The 12,568-nt window shown below is 46.9% G+C and overlaps 1 protein-coding gene across 1 annotated transcript in view; it reads right to left on the reverse strand.

Annotated features, from left to right (window-relative positions):
• SH3PXD2A (SH3 and PX domains 2A) overlaps positions 1 to 12,568 on the reverse strand; it is a 262,339-nt gene that overhangs the window by 216,762 nt on the left and 33,009 nt on the right. Inside the window, exon 2 of the mRNA XM_067300208.1 lies at positions 561 to 641. Coding sequence (XP_067156309.1) covers positions 561 to 641 — 81 coding nt within the window. The remainder of the gene's footprint in view (positions 1 to 560; positions 642 to 12,568) is intronic.

The raw sequence follows: 12,568 nt of genomic DNA on the forward strand, positions 1-12,568 counted from the left end.
CACAGAGCCCAGCCAGTTGTGCATGTCCTTGATACTGGCTGTAAGGACTCACTTGGTATTCTAGCCACAGGCTGCCTTCAACCACAAGCTGCAGCCCAAAATTGACATTTCCCCCAAAGTTCAGGAGTCTCTCAAACCAGAGCTTTTGGTTTTGCCTGTCAGCAAACACAGATTTACAACCCCAGACACTTACAGTCTGGCTACCTACAAAGGTACACAGGTATCACTGGATCTGGATTATTGCTAAATAGGATACCAGCCAGAAAGCTCTCCCTAGCCAGGCAGATGCCTGGGAGCAGCAGGCATTCTCAGTGCACCTCCAGGATTTAAAATTAGACACCATTCCTGAAAATGCCAGCTTTAAATGTCTTTACAGTGCAGGTTATTCACTGTGAGCATACCACCCACTTATCTTATACCCTGAAGGATTGAGTCTGAAAAATTCCAAGATCATAATATGTAATAAACCAAACAAGCACAAAACCTTACTTAAATGCACCATTAAACCAGTCAGAAACGTGACTGGAAATAATGTTTTATGTTACAAAAGACAGACTTACCTGCAGGTCAAAGAACTTGCTGTATCTTCTGTAGATGATCTGGGAAGTCAAGTCAGACCATGTCACATTTATGATATAGACCTGTTCAGGAAAAAGAAAAGAGAGCACAAGTCAACATGGGCCCTGAAACACAGGATACATCCAAAGGTACAACAGTCAGAACAGGTAGATTCGGTGTCTCCCCGGCCACTTCTACTCACAACAAGGGATATAACCCTGGACACAGGATTAACCTTAAAGCTGTTGCCCTGTTGTGGCTTTCAGCAGAGCTCTCAAGAGGGAGCCCAGGGTGTTCTCCCACCAGTTCCCACCACCAGCTCCTATTGATTTTGCTTTCTCTGGGAGTAAAGCTTTAAATGAATAATAGCACGTTTCCTGGTCCCTGGTAGCACACCTCTGCCCTTTCTCCGCATCGGCATTACGAGTTGCTGTTCTCCTGCCCTGCACTCCAGCTTTCCCTGCAGATGCGATCTTAGCCCTTCCCAGGAGGCATGTGGCTCCAGTTCAAGCAGGATATTCAAGGGAAACTCAGCTCCCCAGGGTTTGTGGGATTGCAGCGGTGCAACGCAGGCACACTTACGCACACGTAGGCACACTACAACAGCTCAACCCTACAGCACCTGGCTGTCGCAGAGACACTCATAGCGCTCAGCACCTCTAGCATTCATCAGACTGGTGCTGAGCTGATGCAAAGCAGGTCAGTGAGGGTGATACTGCTTTTTTGCATTGGTGGAAACAGCAACACATCGCCAGAATGAGCCCAAGATCTCCCTCGTCCAGCCCTCATGCAAGTCCAGAAAAATCATCTCGCAGAAACATTGCTTTGCCAGAAGACATATTAAAAAATGATTCAGGCACATACACACATATATATGCGCACACACACATTTCCTTTTGTCCCTACTGCCTCCAAAACATTAAAAAAAGGAAAAAACGGGTCAAATTCTGCTCTCAGACACACCAGCATCCAAGCCAAACACTGGTCCCATTGACACAACAACAGATGCGCAAGACTTCAGCAAACACGGGATGGAGCCGTTGAGGGTGACCACTGCAGCTGACTGAGTAACCCCAGCGTAATGGAAATCAGAGCTAGGCCAACTCCTGGGTCTTTAAAGCAATTTCCAGGTTTCACATATGGAGTGAGATAAGGCTCTGGCAGAGGAAATGGGAAAGCATCCCTCCTCCCTCGGCCCCAGCGCGGCGGCAGGAGCTCACACTTTCGCAGCGGAGGCAGACGGGAAGCTCTCCGTCTCCTGCAACGGCAGGTGGCTAAGCGTCACCCTCTTCTCCTTCTTCCCCAGGACATCGGACCATCTTCCAAAGTGACGATGCAGGGTAATTGCTTTTGCGTTCTTAACGGTAAGTGGTATTGCCCCAAAACCCCTGGAAGGATGCTGGAGAACAGGCTGAACAATAATTTTTCAAGAACCATTAAGGGATTTTTTCCGCCCGCCCTTCTTTCCTTGAGGGAGAGAGGTGACATCTGATGCCTGGGAAACAACGGACGTTCTGCAGCCTCGCTTCCCTCTCAGCCGAGTTTTGCTGTATTTGAGAAACGGACAGGCTGAGCACACACCATCAGGGAGGTCCATGACCTTTTATAGGATGCTGTGGTGAGGGCTAAGATCCTGACTTTGATTCGGATACCATATCAGACCTATCCCCTGCTCCCAACGGGTCAGCAAAGGAAAGATTGGGTCTCAGAAAACCCAGGTTATTCCTCAACTGCGTCTCAGATTTCTCATGGAAAACCAAGTCATTTCACCTCCCTCCCTCAGTATTCACGTACACAGCGGTGATAACAGCACTGCCCTGGCTCACAACGGGCTGATAAGAACGAATAACACAAAGGTTTCAGGTCCCCTTTAAAGACCTTCCCCGCGCAGACAACCCTGCGGGGTCAGGGCCTGGGAAGGAAGCTGCCTTTGCCAAATTTCAAGCCAGCCACACTACATTGAAGAATATTTTTCCATGTGTTTGTTGTGCAAAAAAAAGTTTGTTGCTTCATTCTGGGCTAATTCACAACACAAATATTTCTACTCGTTCTCTATCCAACAGCTACTTTCAGATGGAAAACCCATTCGATTAAAAACAGATCATGACAGATGGGAGCTGACTGGGATCCAAAAGCAACTCCAGATACTGTACTTCTGGCCTGGGGTTCTCACAAGGGGACGAGATGGGGACAGGAGAAACAGTTTACAGGCAAATGAAGTTTATCGTTTTTCTTTAGTCATGCACCTTTTCTCCAAAAGCTAGAAACAAAGCACACAGGCCACAGCCATCCAGGCTTTTTGGATTTCATGTCACTTCAGGCTTCCCCACCTTCTTCTTCACGAAAACCAGGCATCTCCAAAATTTGCTAACAGCCTGCAAGCCTGCACAGGAATTAATGCTGCTCAGCACTTTTCCGGGGTGCAATAAGTGGCGTAACGCTCCCATCACATTCAGCTTGTTCTCTTCCTCCTCCTCTTTCCAAGGGCACCACAGTGCCAAGCAAGTAGGACAACTATTTTTATTTTATTTTTTTTAATATGTGCATGCAGCTCTGTGTTTATACTGAGGGAAGAGGCTCAGCAAAGTGTTCTTTTCCCTCGGAGCTAAAAGCAGAGGGATTGGGGATGGTGTTGGACCCTGGGGGAGTTCGCTCGCGCTCTCCCGAGTCCCCATTACAAGGCGCTCTCCACCCTCGTGCCAGCACGTCTCCCACACCAGCTCGGTCTCTCCTTCATCGTGGAGAGGGACAAGGAGCCACATGCGAGGTGACATTCTGGGCAAGCCGACCCAGCAGGAAAGGGGTTGGATGTGGTTGGTGCAGGGACAGGGTGCAAGAACAGGGCCCTGCTGCAGTCCCAGCTCCAACATCCAGGCTCTGCGGGAAGGAAACTGCCACCGACTTCAGTCAAGCCAGGATTTTGCTGCACATTTAAAATAGAAATTAAAGCTTTCCGAGCCTCAGTTCTCTTCAAGTTCAGCAAATATGGATTTAGGCAACATACAGCTGCCTTTACTTCTCTTCTATTTCATGGATAGATTATAGCAGGAGCAAGAAAAGCCTTTAATCATAACTGAGACTTCTGTTTAGTGAGAAGTGTATGGACTTAAAACCTGCCTGGTGGGACGCAGGTGCAAAATCTGAAATGGCTATTGATTTTCTTTGCTTGTTTGCGTAAACCAAACTGCTTCTGGAAAGCTACCATTTAAAATAGTGGGGAATAACCATTTGCTTGAATTGGGAAAAGATCTGTAGAATGACACATTTTAAAAGCAAGGCCTCGAGGTTTCAAAAGCCTTGAATATCACATTTCCCTCCCTTAGAGATCAGCGTTTGGTGATTATTCGATTCGGCTGCCACAGCCGGACCCATAACCTTTTCATGAGCAGCGAGTCCCACGCTGGCTTACCTCGTCACTTCTTTGCTCAGATCTTTAAACGGGCGGCTGTGAAAGAGATTAACGATATCCCGGGGGAGAAGGAGGAAAGCAGTCCGGTGGGAGCCTGAGGTCATGCAAACGCAGTGGGACAAGGAGGCAGCAGGAAATATCGGATAAACACAGGGAGCCGTCCCACGCTCAGGCGCTCACCCTCGCTAGGGTGGGCTTTCTGCGCGGCCCCCCGAAACCAGGCGCACGGGCGTAGCGGAAACGTTCCCAAGCGGCGTCGGACGCCACCTCGACCCGCGTGCTGGGGCTGCCCGCCGGCGAGCCCCGGTCCCTCAGCGCGCTGCTTTTTCAAGGGGCCTTTCAGCACGCGACTCCCGCGAGTCCGCAGGTACGGGGCAAGTCCCCAGCCCTGCAGCGGGCTACGGTCCCGCGTCCCGTGGGGGTAGCGCCTTCGGTCCCATCGCCTGCCAGAGCCGCCAGGAACCAGCCTGGCAACAGCTTAATAAAATCAGTGCATCGTTTACGACTTGGAGCAAGCTCTTCCGAGTACCTTCAGCTTTCTCCTACAATCCACTCACGCACAGAGCTAAACTTTAATTGTGATTGCAAGTTGTGAATTACTACAATAAATAATTGCTTAAGGCAAAAGGACGTGCTTTAAATATCTGCCGTGTTTATAACCTTAAAGGGGTCAATACCCATTTGATATTCAAATGCCTCACCCTAAAATTCTTCCTTCTTAACACTAAATAATTTAAATTAAGCATGAAATGCAAACAACTCATTGCTCAATCACTGGATGCTCCAGCTACTAGGAATGTTTATTTTTTAATTTCACAAATCAGGTCATTTTTCAATCTACTATGTATTTTAACATAAATCCTCTTCCTTCAAGGAAACAAGAAGCAGGCCTGTACAAACTGGAGAATACTAATCAGAAACTGAGCTTGATAAGCAGCTCTTAATATTCATGCTGCAAGAAAGAAGGCGCAGGATGTCAGGGGGATTTTATCAGCTGCTAATTATTGTTTAATTCTAGCTCTAGGAAACTTCCATTTTACCCACCACAGAGCAGAAAATTTATTGCAGACTGAGGTTATTGCTCTCCTTTACTGCCTACACCAAACAGTGAGAAGAGATGATTTCCTACTACAAAAACCATTCATTCAGACGTCATTGGGTGTGACTTTATCATTGAATGTCTTGTTTTCGGTGGAAAATATCCAGTTCCAGCTGGCACAAAATCCAGAGGTGAGGAATTCAGGTTACTCTCATCTGCCTGATTTTTCAATTGACTTTTCAAAAGATATTGTTTTGTTTTCTAGAGCCAGATGAGCCGGAGCAGAAGAGAAATGCAGCTGAAACGAGCAGTATGATGAGACCAAGATAAGAACATCCACAAATACATGGGCTATCGGCAAAGGCAAGATGCCAGAATAGAGACTAGAAACCATACTTGCAGCCATAGGAGAGGGTGCTGTTAATCTTCAACAATTATGGTTAATGCTAACTATTAACAAAGCTTTATGAATGCAAAAAACAAGGCTATCATGCAATTTGTATGTGGATGATATCATGATAGTCCCTTTTATCCTGGAGAACGTCAGCTTCAAAGCTGTGTATTGAAGTGTTGGATGTTTATCCTCTAGTGAATCAACACAAAGTTGCAAAAGATGCTCCTTTTCCCCTATATTCAGATACCATCACTGCCCGTGAGCTGGAAGCTTTCCACCATCGCAGCCCTGGTGGTGGAGCCGCATATGCAGCTGCTCCCCAGTTCGCTTCAGTGCGAAGTCAGCCTGACTCCTGCAAAGCGCCTGTAGCAATTTCAGCTGGTTCAGTTCGATGGAGGAGTTTATGTTAAAATGGCTCAAACTGCTGCAACCATCCACAAATTCCACTTGCATCTATGCCCTAAATTACCAGGGTAAACACGCCGCACCAGCTTACTGTTTGCGTAACCATTTTAATGTCAAAGAGATTCTGACAAGTGCAAATCAGCACTGGCCCAGACCTAAATTTGGGGTGGTAATACTGTAGAGGCAGCGCTCTCCAAACCCGCCAAGGCCGAAGCAGCAAGGCTGCTCTCCCTTCAGGAGCAGTGTCATTGATTTTTAGGTGCCTTCTTCCACTGCACAAGACACAGGCAGTTTCCCTTCCCAGACACGCAGGGTGAGGGTCTCCACGGTCCTCAGTCCCTGTCCTGTACAGAGGCCAGGGTGGCAGCAGGGGCAGCAAAACACCCCAGGAATATGCGTGGGCAGTGCAACACCTCCTCCAGCACACATCACCTGTGCCTTAACTCGGCTTGGATCACATTCAAACTGTTGGAAAGTTTGCAGTCGACTCCGGACCCAGCGAGCACAGCTCGGGCTCCTCGCCCAGCTCACCAGCACCCGAACAGCCCTGAAAAAGCACTGTGAGACCTGGAAAACTCCCACAGAGTTGAAGTCAGACCATTAGCCCTGAGCTTGTTGCAGAGCCGGTGGCGACTCTGCTCCTGGTGCCGCGCGGTGATGTCGCTTTTCAGCACGACGGTCTCCGAGGGACCACAGCTCCTGTACGCCAGGGCCAAGGAAGGACTGTTTGCAAACCCTGTGCGGACCCGTTCTCACCCCAGGAATCTGAAGAGCGAACTGAAAGCCAGCAATGGGGCTTGGAAGAAACACAAAACCCAAGCAGCCCAAATGCTGAGAAACGGGCAAGCTTCTCGCGGGCTGGTGGCGGCACGGTGCTTTACAGCGTGGGGCTGACGCGGACGGCACGCAGGTGCACAGCGTCTGGCTTTTGCATGAAGCAGATGTGGTTTCACAGACATCTCTCTACGCAGCTCACATTTCCATTTCCAACTGGGGAAACGTTACTGAGAAAAAGCCCAGGTGACCCACAGGCCCAACAGACAAATGTTTCACGCAAAGCAGAGCTACAGTATTTTGGGGAGGAAGAAACTAGACAGCCCCAGTGTGCCCCACACTTCTGGTTTGTGGGCAGCTGCTCCAGAGGCAATTTAACTAGGACGCAGCAATACCAGTTCGCATCACACTTTACAAGCTAACTTACAGTCTAATTAAACACATTAAAAAAAAAATAAAAAAGAGAGAGAAAGAGAAAGAGAGACACACAGGGAAATAAATAAGGGGATAGGAGGCTTTTCCTTCCTCTACTATTTTCTTTCTTGGATCTTGTTTCAGCTCTGAACAGCAATGCAACAGGATTAACCCCGGGAATGTTGCTTGTCTTTCAGTCATATCACATCAAATCTATTCTGCATACAAGCAAAATAATCTCATTTCTAGCTCTGAATCCAGCAATACTCTGAGAGTCAAGCTGGGTCCTTTCTCATTTAGAAAGCCCCACCTCTACTGGCTCTTCAAATAGATGGACACAGACCTTCCTCTTGGTGGAAGATAACCCAGAACGAAGTCCTGGTCTCTCTCCTGAATTTTGATTCCCAAACGCTAATGAGGATAGCAAACAAGCGTCTCGAGTCTGCCAGCAGACGTCTCTGGGAACACAGGAAGAGGAGCTCATTTGACGACGGCACCTGCATTTTCTGCTGTTTTCTCAGTGTCATAGGTACAGACCAGACAAGTCAACAGAGTTAGGTTTGAAAGAAGAATTCAGATAGCTGTGTTTACGCAGGCAGAGTAAAACAATACTTCTACTCCCATATTTTTCTCATATATGGATGAGGGTTCAAAGTCCACAGTTTAAAATTCTGTTTAGTCTCCGCCCTTTAATTTATTCTCATCCTCACCCCTTCATTTTTTGGCTTTTGCCTGTTCGGGTTTTTAAGCATTGACTTCACCAGGCTCTCACAGCACCTTCCTGCTAAGAGGAAGCTGACAAGTCCCAAGCAGTCATCAAAGCTATAAGACAAAATGGGAAAACCTCTCTACTGTATTTCTTTGCTTGTTTGCATGGCCATCAATGGCATAAAAAAGTAAAAAGAGGAGTTCACACCCATGATCAGCAACAGTAACTTGACCGGAGAGCTGCTCAGCACCCTGCAGCTCCGTTACAAACCACCTTTGAGCCTCTCGCTGGGCTTGGTCAATTACTTTATTTAACTTCATTCTCATGTTTGCTAGAGCAGAATATGATGCCTTTAATTCTTGTAGACGTGCAATATTTGTGTTACATTAGCAGGGCTTTGTCTGCTTTTTAATTGATGTCTTGGGTCATGTCGAAGACCTGTAAAGTTGCTATTTTGTCTCCAACATACCCAATAGCTGAAGTTTATTGAAAGAGAATAAAGAAACAGGACCAATAAAGCCTGGTCCCTTCCCTGGTAATCACCTTCCAGCTTCAGCAAGTGGAATAGCAGCTTCCCTCCAAGGAAACAGCAGACAAGGGAGGTGGACGATATCCAGCCATTAGATCTACACACATGCGTGAGGGAGCAGAGCGCCTGTGCAGAATACAACATGGGTTCGTATTTCTGTTTCCAATCTGTTTCTATCCACCTGCATTTACTTTCCATGTGCGATGGACCTCTTTGTGAAGCAGAATAATCACAAAAATCGAGTTTCTGCCATTCGAGAATTGAGAGATCGTTAGAAAATGCCATATTTAAGCCTACAGAGCATTAGAATAGCAGGTGACAAACATAAAATGGATATAAGAGCACACGGGCTCCCCGTGGAGCCTGGGGCCCTCGCTGCCTTCGCAAATACCCTCCTTGAGTTTGAAAGAGGCTGCATCTGGCAAGCAAGCAAAAATAATCCAACTGTGCTTGGAGGCAAAGAATTTTCAGCTTATTGTCTCTTAGATCTGGATCCCATTTGAATTATAAACTATTTTAACTCAGTGCTTGTGTCTTTCTCCCCAGCAGGTGGTCAGTGTTTCATGAGGACCCCAAAATATGAGAATTTCCTGGTAAAATAAGAGAAACTCCTTTCAAAAAAGAAAAATGGAAAAACAACAATCCACAGACCAGATGAACCCCCTCGTATTTGAATTTCAAGTCCTTCAAGTAAGTTTAACTGAAAGATCTTGTCTGAGCACAAACATAGCATCAATTTTATTAAATTGTTTTCAGAAACTCATTTATAGTTGAACTTGTGCTGAAAAGAAGTGTAGATCAACCCTGAAGAGTATGGCTCAATGTAGAAGTCCTCAGTGCCACTGCTGGATGTGGAAGCGAGCCTGGGTGAATGGCATCAGATAGGTTCTTCTGGCCAGTGACTTCCCATCTCTTACATCTACCGTGTTGGTCAAGGGGTCAGGGATAGACCCAAAGGGGAAATGGCTTTTTTTTTCTTTTTAGGAAGGAGGGGAGGTTCACTCCCCTGCACTTATTCACTCCACAGCAACAGCTCTTAAAAATCCACTCTAAACTGGCCTTGTCCTGCTTCTACTGAAATTAATTTTTATAGGAAAGGGTTTAGGCCAGCTGTGAGCCCCTCTAAAATCCCTCCTCAGTTCATAACAACACATCTTTCTAACTTCAGCTCACCCTGCTGCCCAGTTGGTGCTGGGCAATGAAAGTGAACTAAATCCAGCCCCGGCCCAAAGGGGTGCAACTTGTACCTGACTGCCATTACAGAGTCACGACAGCCCCTGTGGAAGCCAACAGGAAGAGTTTCATTCCTTTCACCTGGATCCAACCTCATATGAAAGTGGGATTGCTAAAATATCGGAAGGATGTTGCCAAATCAGAGACTTATAAGAAAGAAGCAGTTGAGCTGATTCTGGCACAGGAGGAATTGACTTGGGGGAAGTTCAAAACAGGATGAGCAGAGCTCCACTCGCATTTAAGCCAAAGGGATTTTTGTTATCAAGTTTCCCGGGGCCAGGAAGACAGGAACAGCCCAGTTAAATAAGAACTAAGAAGAACCTGTTTGCTATTGTGTTAAATGCATCAAGACCGAAGGGACACAGATAGAGAACACACAATCCGGAAATCACCGTTTCACAGTTAACATCAAATCTGACACATCTGTGCATGGAGTTACTCTTCCCAGGGGGAAATCTCTCCAAACACCTTCTTTCTGTTGTGAGAACAAGGGTCTGTCCATGTCGTACCAGCAGAGCTGTACTGAAGCACTTTCCCAACTACGCAGCACATATACAGTGCTAGAGCATACACAGCTTGTGACCACATGAAGACAGAGCACAACATGACATTGCTGGCCCTGTTTTATATCAGCACTGAGCAGATTTTTGTACAGTGTACGCACCTAGCCTTAGTTACACAAATTATAAAAATTCCCTGTGCAGTCGGCTTCAGAATTGCAAAGAGGCATCGCTAAAACCCAATCTTCCTTTCGGCTGATCACGTCAGGGACTCCTGCTATGCACCAACACTTGCACATAGTTTATATTAGCATGCAAATCTTCCGGCTTTGATTTGTAACCTTACATATGACCCCCAGATGCAGCGTTGGAATAGCAGAGCAAGGGCCTGGGAAAGGGAGCAAAACTCATCCAGGCCCTTCCAGAACAATGACAAAGCCCTGGGACAGTCTTAGTGCAAATAATGGAGATTCTCCTGGGATTTTGCCATAAAATAGTGGGATTTTTTTTTCTTCCCATTTCGAGTAGAAGGAAAAAAAGTTCATGTAAATTAAGAGACCCTCAGATTCACAAAGCTGGAACTGAGGTTTACAGTACTTTAAGTGTGATCTACCATCCAGGAAAAGGAACTTTGAAAAACTCTCCTAGTTTCTATACAGTTTGTGCAACTATTTTTCTATGCACAACTCCAGGATAAAAGTTGAGGAGAAATCAATTGGACTAAACAGCAAAGCATCACAGAACTATCAGCAAAATTCACTAGACAGATGAATATTTGCATTTGATTTGCAAAATTCTAGAAGACAGAGACAGAAAACCAGACTTATCCTCAAAACACAAACACCATTCAACAAACATTCAGTGGACAGAGACCTTTGATTATCCTATCTGCATGACCACACATACATAAGACTGAATGTACTTTCTTTCTACAGGACAATACTAACAATGTGAAGCCAAACCTAGGAAAGGAGGGAACAAAACAATCTCTCCACAAGCCTGGAAAGATGCAACACTGAAGTCATTGGGAAATTTTTCTTTCATTTCAATGACCTTTGATTTCAGACTCAGGCAAAATCCAAGTTTCTTGTGGCGAGAACAGGAATAGAAGAAAATGATTTTGTGTCCTAATCTTGTAAAGAAGGCCCTGAGGAGGGCCAGAATTTCACTGTGAAATGCCAAAGAGGAGGCAAGTGTGGGGAGTCCTTCTTAGTTCCCTCAGCGATTCTGGCCAAGGCTAGAAAACTGATGCAAGAGTCCTGTGAGGGACAGATTCCCCACGGTCAGGGCACGGCACTGATTTAAAGACAAAATTACCTTCTTCCTGCGGAACTTCAGGGTTTTCAGGAAGATGCTCTGCCAAATCCTCGCACCCTAAATCACTTGGCCGCTTTGCTAAGTCGAACTATTGTCTCTGCCCTTTCCTTCCCTCCTACTCTTCTCACAATCATCTTCATTTTCCCTCCTTTTCCCACGCTTGGCTTCCTGCCCTCTGACTTGCAGGAACAGCCTCTCCCGCCCCAGACACACAGGACCATCGTGGACGGTGTAAATGCATCCCAGTCCAATTCTGCAATTTGTAGCCTGGGCCACACACACACAGACACACACAGCTTTTCCCATATAGGTTTTCAGATTGCATTCATTCAGTGCACAAGGCTCCAGGCTCTGTGAGCTTTGCAGTGCACTCTTTGGAGCAGAAACGTAAAGGATATGCTTCTTCAGTCTGGTGCAATGCTGTGCTTCAGGCATCTCTGCTCCAAACAGTGCTTCCCCTTTAAAATCTGCAAATATAAGCATCCTACATCAGAAAAAGGTATTTAACTGATGCCACTGGCCCAGCCACATGGCAGGATAGTCACACTGTCTAGCTTCATGTCCCCCAGCTGAGGAGCTGGGAGATGAGTTGTGCTTCCTGCAGTCACTCAGGATGTCTAACACTGGGGCTTTGGAAGAGATGAGTGTATGCAAGCTGGATTTAGAAAAGGGATTCAACACTGGCATCTGCCTGCATGCCTGGATGCCCAACACTCATCCCTAAAAGCGTGCCCAGACAGCAGGACGCAGTGCTGTGCAGACGCTGTAGCCTGTGTGGGCAGTGGGAGCAGCGCAGCCGGCACAGTGCTCTGCTGCAGACCTGCTCTGGACCCCGCGTTGTAGCCCCTGGAAAGGCGCCTGCTGGGCGAACACAGCCTTGGAAGAGCTCAGATCTCTCCTCAGGGTCTGCTCCATCACGTCCTGTACATTGGAAGGATTTGCAACCCAAATCCTACAGAAAAACGTGCAGCAGAACCAGGGAGAGGCCCAGGAATTTTGCCTCCCTCGGACTGGGCTTTCTCACTCCCACAGCTTCCCTCCTGCAACAAACTCAAAGTCCGGTCTGGAGACGTGCTGGCATCTGGTTATGCACTTTCTGTCAGAGCTGTCAGGAGTGGCAGTGACAGCCACCACACTAATTCCTTCTCCTTTACCTATCACAACCCAGCAACCAGCCACACATACACAGGGAGTTACTCATTTCTGGAAGGAAAGTGTGTGGCTGCAAGTCAGCATGTGTCACCTTAGAAGTAAGCCTTTCAGAGCCATGCCCATATTACACGTTCT

The sequence above is a fragment of the Apteryx mantelli genome, chromosome 7 (assembly GCF_036417845.1).
Source record: "Apteryx mantelli isolate bAptMan1 chromosome 7, bAptMan1.hap1, whole genome shotgun sequence".
NCBI lineage: Eukaryota > Metazoa > Chordata > Aves > Apterygiformes > Apterygidae > Apteryx > Apteryx mantelli.